The 16489-nt window shown below is 58.9% G+C and overlaps 1 protein-coding gene across 1 annotated transcript in view; it reads right to left on the reverse strand.

The window, feature by feature from the left end:
- KMT2B (lysine methyltransferase 2B) overlaps positions 1-14832 on the reverse strand; it is a 34931-nt gene extending 20099 nt beyond the window's left edge. Inside the window, 4 exon segments of the mRNA XM_038382633.2 lie at positions 6222-7433; positions 7435-8216; positions 10037-10112; positions 14646-14832. Of these exon segments, the coding sequence (XP_038238561.1) occupies positions 6222-7433; positions 7435-8214 (1992 nt within the window). The 5' untranslated portion in view covers positions 8215-8216; positions 10037-10112; positions 14646-14832.
- Between the last annotated feature and the right edge of the window lie 1657 nt (positions 14833-16489).

The following is a 16489-nucleotide window of genomic DNA, read 5'->3' on the forward strand; positions in this document are numbered from 1 at the left end:
TAGATAGGCACCTGCTACCTCCTCAGTTCCTTCTTGCCAGCAACTCCGACAGAGGGGCAGGTGGGCAGGTTGTGGGATGGACATGAGCAACGCATCCCGAAGAACAGGGGTTACGGAAAGTTTAGTAACAGTCTTCTTCTTGGAATGCTTGTACAAGGCCAGCCCAATATAGGGGACTCCCATGCAATCCATCAACAGGTGGGGTCGGAGTTCCTGAGAGACTGAATGAAGGAGCGCAGCCCAAAAGACTGCATTGTTCCTTGCCTGCTGGGTAAGGGATAAGTGCCCATGAACATGTGGACAAAGGACCAGGTCACCTTCCAGATATCTACGAACAGAGCATGAGCCACAAACGCTGCTGGTGAGGCCTGTGATCACGTGAAGTGTGCTGTTAAGCATGGGGGAGCCATCTTTGCCAGGCCATAGCATGTGCAGATGCAGGACATTATCCAGAAGGAGGTCCTCCACACCAAGACCATGCTGCCTTTCATCCTTTCTGCAACAGCAACAAATAACTGGGGGGACTTTCAAAAGCATTTGGTCTTTTCTATGTAAAAGGCCAGAGCACGTCTAACATCCAGAAAGTGCAGCCTCTGTTCGTGTTTATTAGCATGAGGTTCAAGACAGAAAACTGGAAGATGTCCTGACTATTGTGGAAATAGTCCACTTTCAGAAGGAAGGACGGGTGACGACACACACAGACTTTGTCCTTGAAGAAGACCATGTAGGGCGCCTCGGAAGTGAAGGGCCGGATCGGACACCTCCTGGCAGAGGTGATGGCCACCAAAAAGGTGGTCTTCCAGGATAAATAAATCAAGGAACACATTACTAGTGGCTCAAACGGTGACCCTGTTGAGATCCCAGGGAGGCAGAAGCTGCAGATACAGGCGCTCCAAGCTCTTTAACTACTGAGAGCTAATTGAGCTGGAGAAAACCAATCCGTCATTCACCAGAGGGTGGAATGCCGATATTTCCACCAAGTGGACTCTGATGGAAGAGACCACCAGGCCTTCCCCCTTCAGATGGAGCAGGTAGTCCAGGCTAAAAGGGGAGTGTGGCCTCCAGAGTGGGGACCTCCTTCTGAAGTGACCAGAGTGAGAACCTTTTCCATTTTGCTAGATAGGCTGTTCTGGCCGACTGCCCATAAGGACTGCTTGGACCAGTGCCGAACAGCCCAGCTCCATTTCGCTCAGCCACGAAGGCACCAAGCAGTCAGATGCAGAGACTGTATGCGGCCATGGCCCTGGGACATCAGATCTGGCCACACTGGGAGACCGACTGGGGCATCTATTGAGAGGTCCCGTAAGATAATGAACCAATGCTGGCGCAGCCATGCTGGCACAAGGAGAATCATGTGGGCTTTGTCCCTTTTGACCCCGAGGAGCACTTTGCAGATGAGGGTGTGGGAGGAAAGGCGTAGAAGGAACCTGCCTCCCCATGACAGATGGAAGGCGTCTGAACAAGACACCAGGCTGTGCCCTGGTACGAGCAGAACTGGGGTATTTCCTTTTGCTTCTGGTTGCAGACAGGTCCACCTGAGGACACTTTCACTTCTGGAAAATCGCCTCCAGGACGTCCAGCCAGAGAGACCACTGGTGATGACTGGTGAAGGACCTGCTCAGGTGGTCTGCAAGCCCAGAAGCTAAGCAGCCTCCAGGTGAATGGAGTGGGCTAAGCAGTAGTCCCAGAATTTCAATGCCTTAGGCACAGGGGAGAGGATTGGGTTCACCCTTGCTTGTTTATGTAGAACATTGCTGTGGTGTCCATGAGGACCGATACACATCTGCCCCAGAGCTTGCGACAGACGGCTTGGCAGGCAAGGCACACTGCCCTTCGCTCCCTGACACTGATATGCAGGCAAACCTCCTCCTGTGTCCAGAGAGGCCCCAGGTGGGCTCCCCACCCCATATCTGCGGCATCTCACACCAGCTCTATCGCTGGTGTGGGCCTTGCAAAGGGAACACCAGTACACACACTGTCCTGATCCAGCCACCACTGAAGGGCGCTGAGCGTCATCTGGGGAAGAGCGACCACTCTGGCTAGTGGGTGATACCTGGTAATGTACACCACCGCCAGCCACCCACAGCTGCAGAGGGCAGAGTCTGAGACATGCACTTACATGGTACAGCATGCAGGAGGCCATGTGCCCCAGGGGCTTTAGGCAGTTCCTGGCTGTAGCGGTGGGGTATGCTGTCTGGCCTGGTATGAGGGCTGAGATGGCCCTGAAAGCAGCTCTCTGGTAGGCAGGCCCTTGCTTGAGTCATGTCGAGGATCGCTTCTATGAGTTCTACCCTCTGGACGGGAGTGAAAGTGGACTTCTGCTCATTGATCAGGAGTCCCAAGCTCTTGAAAGTGGAGAGAACGATTTCCATGGGTTGTTCCACTAGCAGCTTGGACTGACCTCTCACCAGCCGTTGTCCAGGTCAGGACAGACATGCACCCCTCTCCTCCTGAAGAAGCTGCCCCCTCCGCCACGCATCTGGGGCAACTGAGAGGCCGGAGGGCAGAACTGTGAACTGACAGTGGTTCCAGTTTACCACACACTGAAGTGGTAATACAGACTAACACGGCTGCTACTCTGAAACACACTGAAGGTATCGCTGTGTCCCCGGAAGAGAGTTATAGGTCAAGGATGGCATACCAGCCCCCGGATCCAGTGGAACCATGCGTAACTTCAACTTCTTTAAGAACTTGTTGAAGTTTCTGAGGTCTCGGATAGACCCGAGATCCCCACTGAACTTTGGGATCAGAAAGTAGCAGGAGTAAAACCCCTTGCCACTTAGTTCCCCGGGAACCTCCTCCACTGCCCCTGGCCCTTAGGAGCAACTGCACTTCCCGGGCCAGGAGATTTTTGTGAGGAGGATCCCTGAAGAGGAATGGGCAAGTGGTGTGGGGAAGAGACAAACTGCAAAGCGTCTCCCACTTTTGCCGCGCAGAGCAACCACCAGTTGGACGCGATGTTGGCCCAAGCCCGGTAAATGTGGGACAAACGGTCTAAAATATAAGGCCAAGATCCAGGTACTGGACTATGCCCTGTCCTCAGGTGCCCCCTCAAAAGCATTGTCTGTTCCCCGACGGTTGTTTTGTGTGTGCAGACGTTGAGGCTGCAGAGGAGCAAGAGGCTGGTCTCTTCCTGAAACCCCTATTACTCTGTCACCTGAAGTCCTGTCTCTAGTGGGACTGGTAAATATGGCCCATGGGCTGCGGCTTATCCAGGATGGGACAGTCCCACAATTTCAAGGTCGCCCTTGAATCTTTCAGGCTGCGCAGCTGGACGTCAGTTTGTTCTGAAAATAAGACTGCCCTTTGAATAGGAGGTCCTGAACAGTCTGCTGGAGTTCATGGGGGAGGCCTGATGACTGAAGCCAGGAACTTCTCATTACAACTCCAGGAGCCATTGCCTGGGCTGCTGAGTCCACAGTGCCTAGGGCTGCCTGGAGGAATGCCTTGGCTATGGCGCTGCCCTCGGCTATGTCTACACTGGCAATTGAACGACAAAACTTTGGTCTTTCACAGGTGTTAAAAAAAACCCACTCGTTGGGGTGGAAGATTTTGTCGGCAGGAGAGCTGACAAACAGCAGCTACACGGCCCGACTTTTGGCAGCACGGCTGTAGTAACACAGTCACATTGCTAAAAACTGGGTAATGTAGACGTAGCCTTGGAGTCAGAGGGCAAGAGCTCTCTGAATTTCCTGGACCGCTGACCAGGAATTAAAATTGTAAACAGAGCCTGGTCTTTCGCGACCCTAAGCTAGAGGTCCCTATGGAGTAGATTTTCCTCCCCAGGAGGTCCAGCGCTTTGTTTCTCTGGCCCCCTGCTGCCTCACGTCTCCTTCTTGTTAGCTGCAGTGACAACCAAGGAGCCCAGTATAAAGGTATTCGTAACCCTTACGGCGGAGGAAATACTTCCTCTCTACCCACTTGGCCTTAGGCTGGAGAAAGGCTGGGGTCTGCCACAAGGCCCTCACAGGCTGCAGAATGGCCTTGTTCAGGTGCAGGGCAATTCTTGCTGGCCCCGAAGCAGTCAATGTCCACCAGTGCTGGGCTGACTCTGCGATCTCCTCTATCTGGAGGTTAAAGTTCTGAGCCATCCAACACAGGAGCTCCTGGTGGGCTTTGTAGCCATCCTGTGTCAGGGTTACAGCCATACCCACCACTGTCTCATCGGGGAGGGTGAGAAAGTGGTCTGGACCTTGCCAGCGCCTGGTCCTCTTCCAGCCCTGGCAGTCTTCTGCCAGTGTGGCTTGAGAACCCCTGATCTCTGCCCCAGGAACCAATCCTCTTTCCAACAGGGATGGAGGGGGCACACCTGTCTCTGACGGTGCCAAAAAGGAGTGTCCCCCATGGGAGCCCTGGACCCTGTGCGGCCAAGGGGTCCAGCATCTGCCATTGGACGGAACCCCACCCTGGTGGGAAAAATCCCTTGGCCATATTCGTGAGGGGTCTGATCTGCCTAAGGTCCAGTCCCTCGCAAGGCATATGACTCTGCCTGAGATTCGGAGCACAAGGGCCGGCTCCTAGGTGACCAGGGTGGCGTTGTACCTCATGATGCCAAATGACTTTGCCTTGATGGGGGCGGCACCACGACTGCTAGCAGCGTAGGGATTGCGACCAGTGCTGGAGATGAGACAAGCATCTAGGCAAGACATCACTGAAGCAAGCATGGCCTGGGTGCAGAGTCTCGCAATGGCAAGCAGGATGGAGGGCAGTGCCTCGCCATAAGAACATAAGAACAGCCATACTGGGTCAGACCAAAGGTCCATCCAGCCCAGTATCCTGTCTTCTGACAGTGGCCAATGCCAGGTGCCCCAGAGGGAGTGAACCTAACAGGTAATGATCTAGTGATCCCTCTCCTGCCATCCATCTCCACCCTCTGACAGACAGAGGCTAGGGACACCATTCCTTACCCATCCTGGCTAATAGCCACTAATGGACTTAACCTCCATGAATTTATCCAGTTCTCTTTTAAACCCTGTTACAGCCATCTTCGTGGGCTTGTCCAGGACTGGTGCTTGCCCTCTTAAGGCTGGGCCCCGCGGTGCCTGACTTGTCCCTCGTAGACCCCAGTTTGGAGACAGCGGTGCCGGGAGGGGTAAGAGGTTTTGCGCTGCCCCATATGCCTCTGGTGCTGCCAGGTTTGTGTCCTCTTCTTGGCTCACCCTACATGGGGAGCTCCTCGGTACCGGACTTGACAGTTGTCCCACCCCTGGGGCCGCAGTCAATGGGCTGGTTGAGTTGCACCCGGTTGAGAGTGGTTCACCACATTTCACTCATCCTCTAACGCCCCCGATCAGACTTCTTTTTGGCCCCAGTGATGGGAACAGTGCTGTGTCATCGATGAAGATTTCTTGGGTGCCAGAGATGCGTGCTAGCGACCTGACAGACGCCAGCACGCACCTGGCAGAAGGAGCACTCAGGGCTGGGTCTGGTCACCACTCTGAACTGGGACAGAGTGCCGTTTCCATAAGTAGGAACTTCAAGAACCCAAAAATAGAGAATCAACTGAAGTTCCTACAGATCTGGCACGTACGCTAGACGACACCCTCTCCTGGGCACTTCAAACATCGCTCATGAGGGTCACTAACTGGCATGTGCCTGGCATGCTGCACACTGTTTAAAGTCCTGGGACCAAGGCATGCCCTGGGGCCAGGGCAGGTGCTTACTAGAAAACTAACTAGCTCTATATTTATGCTAATGAACTATTTACACACATCTACCATCTATTTACAGGAAGACCACCATGAAGGGATCTATTGCTGAGCAAGAAAAGATCTTTCCAGATGGAAACAAACAACTGAGGAGTCAACAGGTGCCCAGCAATTGCGCCATGGAGGTACCACTCTAGGGGGACCAGAGTCAACCCAACAGATACCACTCATGATCGGGGGAAAAAGCCTTACAGTGACAGTGCATGCAACACACGCACACCCATATTGGAATGGACATGAGCAAGCACTCGAAGAAGAAACTAGGAGTCCCAGCTCCCAGAGCCCCCCTGCTCTAACCGCTCAACCCCACTCCCCTCCCAGAGCTGGGGAGAGAACCCAGGAGTCCTGGCTCCCAGCCCCATCCCCTGGCCCCACAGGAAGCACTGTCATTAAGGCAGGCTGACAGGTCAGCATGTGCAGCGCCTCCCACTCCCCACCCCCCCAAGGCACCTGGAGACCCAGTGCCCGCCTCCCTTCCCCCCACCCCCGCAGCATGGGGGCTTGGTCTCTCACCGGGGCCAATCTCAGCAGCTGCTGCTGGTCGATCTTGAAGAGCTGCACCTTGGCGCGAGTCAGCAGGCTGTAGACTTTGTCCATGCCCGACAACTGGGCTGGCTGTGCAGCCGGTGCTGCCTCCTCCCGGGTGGGTGCCGCAGCTCCCTGCTCCTCGGTCTCACACCCAGAGCCGCCCTCCTCCTCCTCAGACTCACGGCTGGCCAGCGAGGCCACGCGGCGGATGGCTACCTTGCGCACCACGCCTGGCGCGTCCACATCCTCCATCTTGATCAGCTCTGTGTCCGGGGGGGCAGGCAGGTGCTGGGGGGGCTCCCCAAAGAGGGGCAGGGTCAGGTGGTTGGTTCGGCCCAGCAGCCGCTTGCCACTGCGGGTCACCACAGGCTCATAGTGGGGGGAGGGGGGTTCCGGCCGAGGCACAGGGGACAGTGGGGGGTCCTTCCTGGCCTCGCTGAGGCACATGGGCTCTGGCTCCTCAGCCGACACGGTCAGCGACTCGTAAATCTTCAGGTGGGCTTCGCTGGGGGTGAACTGAGGGGCCCGGAGCAGTGGGAGCCGCCTGGCTGGCGGGGAGGGGGCCAGGCGGGGGCCAGGCGGAAAGGCATGGGGCTCCTCAGGGGGCAGCCGGAAGAGGGACTTGCCCGCCTCGGGGGGCAGAGGCGGCGAGGTGCTGAGGGAGGTCCAGCGGAAGGTGGGCTCCCGCAGGATAGAGCGTCGCTTGCCAAGGAGGCTGGGGAGGGGGGAAGCTGGGGGCGAGAGGTGAGGGGAATGAGGGGATGACGAGAGTGGGGAGGGGTACTCGTCAGGTGAGCGGGGGGGCTGGCCAGATACCACCTCCTGGCCAGGGGCCTGCTCTGGGACCGGGGGCTCCCCACGGAGCAGCTCCCCTGCTTCAGGGACCTTGGCCCGGGGCGCTCGCCGGGGGGGCTCATCCATGAAGCGCCGGGGGGGGCGGATGAGGCGGCAGGAGCGGGCGCTCACCACAGGCATGATGAACTGGCGGATATTCTTCAGGAACGTGGCCTTGTGCCCAGGGGGCTCCTCACCCGCCGCACCAGCCCCCTCCCGCTGGGCAGCCGCCACCCGCTCAGCCCGCTGGCTGGGGGTGAGGGGCGGCCGACCCCGACCCCGCTTCAGACACTGCGCCCGCGTGGACTGGGCAATGGAGACCGGGGCCGCTGACTCCTCCTCTGCCTGGGCCGGGCACGGGGGGGGACACCGGCCTCCCCCCCCCAGCACCCTCGCACGGGGCCAGCAGCTGCATCCGCCTCCGCCGCTTCCACCGAGCCTGGGTGGGAGAGGCCGGCTCGGCTGGTGCCGCATGGGGCAGCTGCTCCTTGGGGGGGGCAGGGGAAGCGGGGGAGCCCCCTGGCGAAACATCCCTCCTCTTTGGCAGGCTGCTCTTTGTCCTCTTGCTGCCCTGCTTCCTGCCCATGGGGGGCTTTAGCCTGGCACGGGCCAGCGCCACCCGCCCCGACTTCAGCCGCTTGGCTTTGGAGACGAACTTGAGCAGCAGGGGCAATTTCTTCCGCCCACGCCTGGGGCCCTTCTCCCGGGAGCTCGGCCTGGAACCTGGGACCAGCTGCTGGCTCTTCCTAGGCGGCGCAGGAGCAGCGACAGGAGCCTTGGCACCCCGCCGAGGAGCTCCCGGCTTCTTCTTGAATGAGCCCCGGGGGCGGCCCCGTGGCCGGTGGGGCACCGTGGGGTCATGACTCTGCGCCCTTGGGGGGCTGCTGGGGGATGGGGAATGGGGCATGGCCTCAGAGGGCCCTGGGTCCTGCTCAGGAGGCGTCCTGGTTGCTTGGACGGGGCTAGCACCCGGAGGCAAGCTTGGCCTGGCCGGCGGGGGCCTAGATCTCTGGAGCAGCTCAGCCAGGGCCTTGACCATGCGCTCCCGCTGGGCCTCGCCCTTCCTTGGCTTGGCCAGCACCTTGGAGGGGGCGGCAAGCAGGGAAATGCCTCTCTTCTTCCTGCTGCTGGCTTGGGGCGACATGCCTGCAACGAGAAAGGAAAGGGGGTGAACCGCAGGGGCGGGATTCGGGACCCCACTTGTACACCACCACACCCCCGGCCAGCCAGCTAATAAGGGTGGTTAACATGTGGTAACTCCATCCCAGCCCCCAGGGCCAAAAGCAGCCACCACCACAGGGCCTGGCTTAACACTGGTGGGACAGCAGCCATCAACCCAACCAAGGCCTGGCTTAACACTAGGGGTGGCACTGTGTGCCCTGCAGTATAGAGACAGGACCCGCCCCCCCATTCGTACCAGGGCACCCTGAGATGAGATCCCCTCATTGTGCCAGGCACTGCACAGACACCCCATATCCATTAGAGCAAGGTTCTCTCAACATGCCAGCCGCTGCCCAGACAGACCCTGCTCTAGCTGATATCAGGGCCCCATTGTGCCGGGCGCTGCACAGATACAGTGAGAGACAGGACCCACCTAAAGAACTCACAGTCTGAACAACCAGAGGTATATTATCCCCATTTCACAGATGGGGAAACTGAGGACCAGGGAGAAGCAGTGAGCTGCTCAGGATGCCAGGAGACAGCAGCAGAGCTCCAGCGTGTCCGGCATCCCTCCTCCCAGCCACCCCCCACTGCACACCTCTCCCTCCCCTTCCATGCTGGAAACGTGCTGGGAACAGACAGCAGGGAAGCCAAGGCTGGCAGGGGGTCTGTGGACACCGGACAAGGGGAATCCTGCGTCCCAGGAGGGGCCCTCGCTCTGACCAGGCACCCTGGGGACCGCAGGAAGCTGGCGTGGCCAAGCAGTTTCAGGCAGAAGAGAAGCATGTTCGTAGTGGGAAGCAGTCTCACTTTATCCACACCCAAGTTAACTCTGCCAGGAGAAGCTGGCACCTAGACCCCAGCGGGACGGCGGTTACACGGCGGGGATGACACAGCAGTTCCCCATCGTCTGCAGGCATGAGCTATGGCTGGTGTAACTGGGCCCACCCTATGGTGGGAGGTAGGGGTAGCTATTTTAGTTAAGTTTCAGAGTAGCAGTCGAGTTAGTCTGTATCCGCAAAAAGAAAAGGAGTACTTATGCACCTTAGAGACTAACAAATTTATGTGAGCATAAGCTTTCATGAGCTCACGAAAGCTTATGCTCACATAAATTTGTTAGTCTCTAAGGTGCCACAATTACTCCTTTTCTTTTAGTTAAGGTTCCCTCCCCCCAGGTTCAGTGTTCATGCCAGGCCTTGTGCTGCGATGCGAAGGGACATTGAACCAGGGGGCCCAGCTGGGAGAGCTGCTGTAAAGTCAGTGCAGAGTCCTGGGGGGACAATTAACACAGTATCAGAGCAGCAGGTGATGGTTCAGCTTGAATCGTGCCCTGGTCTGCCCCAGCGAAATGAGTGCATCCTCGCGGGCGTGCCCTGCTTTGATTTCACATCGTGCCCGGTCCTGCAGGTTGGTGCCCTTGGGCCCACCACCCCACTACGCCCAGGACAGAGGGAAGTGGATTGTCTTGAGTGTTCAGATTTGAGTCGTAACAGGATCAGAGCCCCACCCATTGCCCATCCACAACACAGCCCCTTCACCGTCAGCAGCCTCCCAACAGGTCCTACAGGCTGACCCCTGTGGGACAGAGGTAGCCTCCAGACAGCAGCCCCATTGCAGTCAGAGACGGACAGGCCCCTGTGCAGCGGTGCTAGGCCAAAGGGGCTGGAGAACCCCAAGGGCCCCGTGGAGAAGCATGGTGCAGGAGATGTGATGAGGGGCTGGGGACGTGGGATGCCAGTGCTGACACCTCCCTGGTGCCAGATTGAGGGGGTGTCCATGTGGGTCGAGCCGGCCAGTGCCCTCACCTCTCTGGGAGCGCAGGACGGCGCGGAAGGAACTCTGGGAGACAGGCTCATCGGGAGGGAAGCCCTGGAACTCTTCCTGCAGGGAGGAAACAGAAAGGGGCTGTGGTTAGATGGAGGATACCAAGCTCCAGCCCCCAACATGAGCCCTGCCCATACCTGGGGATGGCTCCAGCCACCCCTTGCTACATAGCTACATTCCAAGCAGCACCAAGCTGGGTCTACCCATAGCCCCAGGTCCCACTCTCCCATTTGCCCCCAGGATGACCTCACCCACCTGGCCCCAGCCATACCCCCTAGGCCCCATCCAACACACCTATTGAGAGCAACTAGAGGCCCCACCCACCCAGCAGCTGTCCCACCCACACCCTCTCCCCAGGCCCCACCTACTGACACGCCACACAGCTGGAAGCAAGTGCCCAGAAAGGGAGGCTGGCACAGCCCCACCGTGGGACAGTGAAGGATCAGGAAGAGTCACTGCAGCACTGTCATGCCAGCAATGGGGGGGGACGAGATAATCCCGGTGGGCTCCATGCTACAGCTATGGGGCAGGGGGCTCCCCATCTCAGGGATGCAGACTCCCCTCGACCCACCAGGTGGGGCGGGCTCCTCACCCATTGCCAGCGGGACTGTACCCAGGGTGAGGCCTGGACAGGTCACTGGGACCAATCCCTCCCCCAGCCACCGTGCTTTCAGCAGCCCCGGATGGGGCAGGCAGTGGAGCCCACCCAGCAGCTGCAGGGATCTAACCAGCACTAACCACTAAGTAACTCCAGCTTGCTGGCTTCCTCCTGTATCTGTGCAGGCTCGCCCGGCTTCCAGACTGCAGACTGAGACGTGGCCCATAGGACCCTTGCATCAGACCCAATCGGGGACCCTCAGATGCCCAAGAGACAGCACTGCCCCAACCAGCGTGCAATCCACCACGAGGGGAGACCCAGCCCCAGCATATGTTGCCCATTACCTCGCAGCTTTGATAGAGGCCCCAAAGGATAGCAAGGGCCTTAACTGATTGTACTCCCCCAGCACTGAGATGCAGCCGCCTCTAGGGCAGGGCAGCTGGGGAAGAACCGTATACAATACCACCCAGGGAGGCTTGCCCAGCGCTAGATGCAGCTGCCTTGACCAGGGCTTTTGAGCTGTGCTCCGGCATCACTCCAGCTCCAGGCAAAAACCTGCAGCCCCACTGCTTCAGAGCTGCTCCGCGCTCCAGCTCCAGGCTCCGCTCCAAAGCCCTGGCCTTCACAGTGGAGCATGGCAGGCACACAACACATGAGTGCTTCATCTTATAGCCGTACCCAGCTACCCCACCCCAGAAGCAGCAACATGTCAGCGGGGGCAATGAGACACTGTTCCTCAGGTGCCCCATCTCAGCGCCAGATAAATCATCCCCATATGGCCGTTTCCCAGCATCCCCCCCAGAGGTGGCTGGATCTCAGCGCTGGACAAGCCGTCCCTGCATAACCTGCTTCAGCTCAACTAGCCCCAGCAGTTGGGCACGTTCAGAAGCTAGAAGCAGCCCGGGGGCATGAACCCTGCACAGCAGCACCCCTCCTCTATGCCAGTCAGGCGGTGCTGCCCCTCTGTTGCAGGCTCTTCACAACGGGCTGCTTTGCCAGCTCAAGGGCACACAGCATGGGCTAGGTCCAAGCCGCAAGCATGCGGCGCTATGCAGGCTCATACCACCAGACTCCCCCTCGCCACATGCCGCCTCAAGCAGCGGCCAGCACTGGGGGCGTCTCACACACCCGGAGGCGGCGGCGGCGAAATTCACCTGCGCGCCGGGGAAGAGCCAGGGCCTGCCTGAAGTCAGCCAGGGCACGGCGCTGCAGGTGCACCCAACGGTTCACTAGGCAACAGAGCAAGGCCAAGCTACAGCAGGACAAACTCCTCAGGTCAGGTGCCGAGAGACCACACCACCCACTGGTACATGGGTAACTCCACTCGGGAGGAAACAGAACCAGCCCCTCTGCTGGCACAGCAGGAGACTGGCAGCCACCTCCACATGCCCCTTGAAGGATCCCTGGCTAGATCAGGAACCAGCAACCTTACGCTGGCAGAGCTGCAGCGAAATGAGCCAAGGAATAGCAGGAGCAAGGAAGCTTTTTCTCTAAGGGCTCCAGTTGTGAGTGGGCCCCAGGGCAGGGACTGGTTGGCTCAGGGGGGCAGAAATGGGTCATGGCACCTTTCCCCTCTAAGGGGCACTGGCTCCAACTGGGCCCCAGGTCTGTAGTGGCCTTATCTCAAGCACCTTTGCTGGAGTCTGCAGCTCCCAGCACCCCCTGCAGAAGACAGCGGCACTCCACTGTCCACAGGCCTCTGCAACCGGGCAACCCAAGGGCTGGGAGCAACCAGCTTCCCATATCCACAGGAGACAAATAACCTATTCTGCAGGGCAGGCTGATCCAGCGCTGGCCTTCTCCCGCCCCATGGGATCCCTGCCAGCTGGCTTCCCTCGCCGCAGCTGGCCCAGCCCTGAACACTGCCCATTCCAGCAATGCTGGCACCTCTCTCCAAGGCCGGGCTCCTGGAGTCCCGTGACCAGGCGAGATGCAGCGCTTTCCTCTCCAAACAGGAAGGGCAAGTTCCCCGGCCCAGCGTACACAGAGAGACACAAGAGTGACGGCTCAAGCTCCGGGGCAGAGACTGGCACGTGCAACATCTAGCAAAGAAGGGTCTGTTCAGGCCAGAACCCCCACGTGCTAGGACAGACCCACATCTCCATCCATAAACTTCAATCATTTCCAAAGAGAGCAGTCACCAGCCCCCTTAGACAGGTGGGGAAACTGAGGTATGGAGTGGGGAGCAAGCCAGTGGCAGAGTCGGGGCTGGACCCCAAGTCTCCAAAGTGCCAGTGCTCCATCTACACCACCTCCCCAGCATAGCCTATTCCCTAATCTGTGGGATTGACTCCTGATTCCAGCACAGCCCCCGCCCCATGTGCAAGGCCAGCAATGTTCTTAACACCATGCTACATGGGAGGCCAGCTCAGAGCCAAACTCAGCCCCCCAGCACCAGCTGGCCTGCCCACAGCGAGAGTCCATCCAGACCATACTAGCCTCTGGCAGGAGCATGGGGCATGACATCAAGGGGTAGGAAGGCTGGTGCCAGAGACTCGCCCCACTCCCGAAACAGGGCACCTTGCTGGCCACTAGCCGCAGCAGCATGAGCCAGCTGGCAGTTCACTGGGGTCCCTTGGGACAGGGGAATCCCCCACCCCTCACTGCACGCAGGCCCACCTGGAGAAAGTAAAGGGGGAGACCATCTGTACGTACCCACAAAGAGGGGCCCATGCACTGAGGAGGGGACGGGCAAGGAACCAAATGTGACTCCAGGGCAGATGACGACTGGTTCACAGCGACTTTCCACCACTGATTGTGCAGGGAGGGCTCCAAGCAGTGCCATGCCCGGGGGAGGTCGGGAAGCTGCTGGGGGTGGCATTGCCAATTGCCGCCCACACACTGAAGCCAAACTCCGGAGGGGGGCACAGAAAAGCTGAGCCCAGTGCCGGCTACAGCCAGCCAGGGTGAGATGGACACTGCGTGTGCCTCCTGCTGCCCAACGCACACCATATGGGACAGGGCTCCTCCCCACAGACCCTCATCTGCCCCGCCCCAGCCCAACAGAACTATTCAGGCAGGGGGCACCCAGAACTCCTTCAGGATGGGCTCCCCGGCCAGATGTCATTTCCTAACATGCAGGATCAAAACCCCTCTACACGTTGGTGGGCTACACCCCACAACTCCCTAGCCCCACAAACAATGACCCCTGCCCCCAACCAGATCCCCAACACTGTCCCAGCCCCACACAGGGGCCCCCTCAACACAGCGCCATAGAGTCCACCGACCCCCCTAACTTTCCCCCTCCCTCCAGCAGCCACACATACCACTCCTACAGGGACCCACCCCCACAGGTCACCCAGCTCACCCCCAAGATGACGTCCCACCCATCAATCTTCCCCACACCTCCAGCCCTGGGGCCCCAGCTCCTTTCCCCATAGGCATGCCCCCCGTAGCTTCTCCCTATACTTCCCAGTTCCCCCAGAAACTGTTCAGTCCCCCCTCAGCCCTAGGATCCCAGCACGCCATTTCCCAACCCCCCAGCCCTGGGGCCTCAGCTCCCATCCCTTGTCCCAGCAGCCCCCCAGGCTCCCAGCCGCCCAACTGCTCCCCCAACCCCCCACACTCCCCCTCAGCTCCACCTCCCACTCCCCCATAACATCCCCCAACCTCTCCTGCACATGCCCCCAGACTCCCAGCCCTCTCCCCACAGCCCCCCCATGAGTTTCCAGACCTCCAGTTCCCTGCCTATAGGATCCCCCCAGCTTTCCCCTCCCCCCAAGTTCCTATCCCAAGGCCCTTCAACCCCCAGCTTAGTTCATCTCCCCCAGGCTGTAGCTCTAGCCCTTGCCCAAGCCCAGCCCCAACTCCACAAGCTGCTATCTCAAGCCCCCCAATCCCCAGCTCCTCCACTCAAACTCCCCCCAATTCCCCCCGCTCCAGCTACCCACCCCCCAACTCGCTCCCCACACAGCTCCTGCCCCCCAACTGCTCCGCTCAAAGCCCCCCCCGCTCCAGCTATCCCCCTACAGCTCCTGCCCCCCGCCGCTCACCGGCTCCTCCTCGCTGCTGCCCCCGCCCAGCAGGCCCCGCAGGCGGCGCAGGCTCCAGCCCAGGCCCAGAAGGCTCCGAAGCGCCGGGTCCCCCAGGCCGGGCCCGTCCCCGCTGGACCCGCCGCGCAGGGGCAGCCGCGCGCGCAGCCCGGCCCGGGGCACAGGGCGGCCCCCGCCCGGCCGCCCGGGGAAGCGGCCCCGAGCCCAGGCGGAGCCACCGCCGCCCGCCGCAGCCGCCGCCGCCGCCGCCATCTTTAACCGCTGGGGGGGGCTTGGCCCGGGGGGCGGGGCCGCCGCAATAACAGCCCGGCCCGGCCGCGGGGCACCATGGGGTATGGAGTCCGAGCAGGGGCGGCGCCGATCGGCCGCAGCGGGGCCGGGACTACAGCCCCCAGCAGGCATTGCGGCTTCGCCCCTCGCCCAGCCCAGCTGCGGCGCACCCCTGGGGGATGGAGTCCGGGCGGCGGCGGCGCCCATTGGCCACAGCAGGGCCGGGACTACAGCCCCCAGCAGGTAATGCGGTTCAGCTCTCCACCCCCCCCGGCCCGGCCGCGGGGCACCGTGGGGAATGGAGTCCAGGCGGGGAGGAGCGCAGCATGGAAGGAATAATAGCTCCCAGCAGGCATTGGTGCTACCCAGCCTCAGAGAGAGACCACGTTGAATCATGGGGATTGAAATCCATGGTGAGGGCAGTTCTTCAATGCACCATGGGAGTTGTAGTCCTCTCTGGCCCGCAGGAAGGGCAGAAAACTTCATCTCCCTGAAGGCATTGCTCCACTTGGAGAGACACTGTGCAGTCTGGCATAGGTGGCCCCAGCTCCTCTCTTCCTGTCGCATGAAAGAGCTAGATGTAATTAAATGACTACGACTCCCAGAAAGAAAAGGAGTACTTGTGGCACCTTAGAGACTAACAAATTTATTAGAGCATAAGCTTTCGTGAGCTACAGCTCACTTCATCGGATGCATTTGGTGGAAAAAACAGAGGAGAGATTTATATACACACACACAGAGAACATGAAACAATGGGTTTATCATACACACTGTAAGGAGAGTGATCACTTAAGATAAGCCATCACCAACAGCAGGGGGGGGAAGGAGGAAAACCTTTCATGGTGACAAGCAGGTAGGCTAATTCCAGCAGTTAACAAGAATATCAGAGGAACAGTGGGGGGTGGGGTGGGAGAAATACCATGGGGAAATAGTTTTACTTTGTGTAATGACTCATCCATTCCCAGTCTCTATTCAAGCCTAAGTTAATTGTATCCAGTTTGCAAATTAATTCCAATTCAGCAGTCTCTCGTTGGAGTCTGTTTTTGAAGCTTTTTTGTTGAAGTATAGCCACTCTTAGGTCTGTGATCGAGTGACCAGAGAGATTGAAGTGTTCTCCAACTGGTTTTTGAATGTTATAATTCTTGACGTCTGATTTGTGTCCATTCATTCTTTTACGTAGAGACTGTCCAGTTTGGCCAACTCCAACGAGAGACTGCTGAATTGGAATTAATTTGCAAACTGGATACAATTAACTTAGGCTTGAATAGAGACTGGGAATGGATGAGTCATTACACAAAGTAAAACTATTTCCCCATGGTATTTCTCCCTCCCACCCCACCCCCCACTGTTCCTCTGATATTCTTGTTAACTGCTGGAATTAGCCTACCTGCTTGTCACCATGAAAGGTTTTCCTCCTTCCCCCCCCTGCTGTTGGTGATGGCTTATCTTAAGTGATCACTCTCCTTACAGTGTGTATGATAAACCCATTGTTTCATGTTCTCTGTGTGTGTGTATATAAATCTCTCCTCTGTTTTTTCCACCAAATGCATCCGATGAAGTGAGCTGTAGCTCAC

This window comes from Dermochelys coriacea, chromosome 24 (assembly GCF_009764565.3).
Source record: "Dermochelys coriacea isolate rDerCor1 chromosome 24, rDerCor1.pri.v4, whole genome shotgun sequence".
NCBI lineage: Eukaryota > Metazoa > Chordata > Testudines > Dermochelyidae > Dermochelys > Dermochelys coriacea.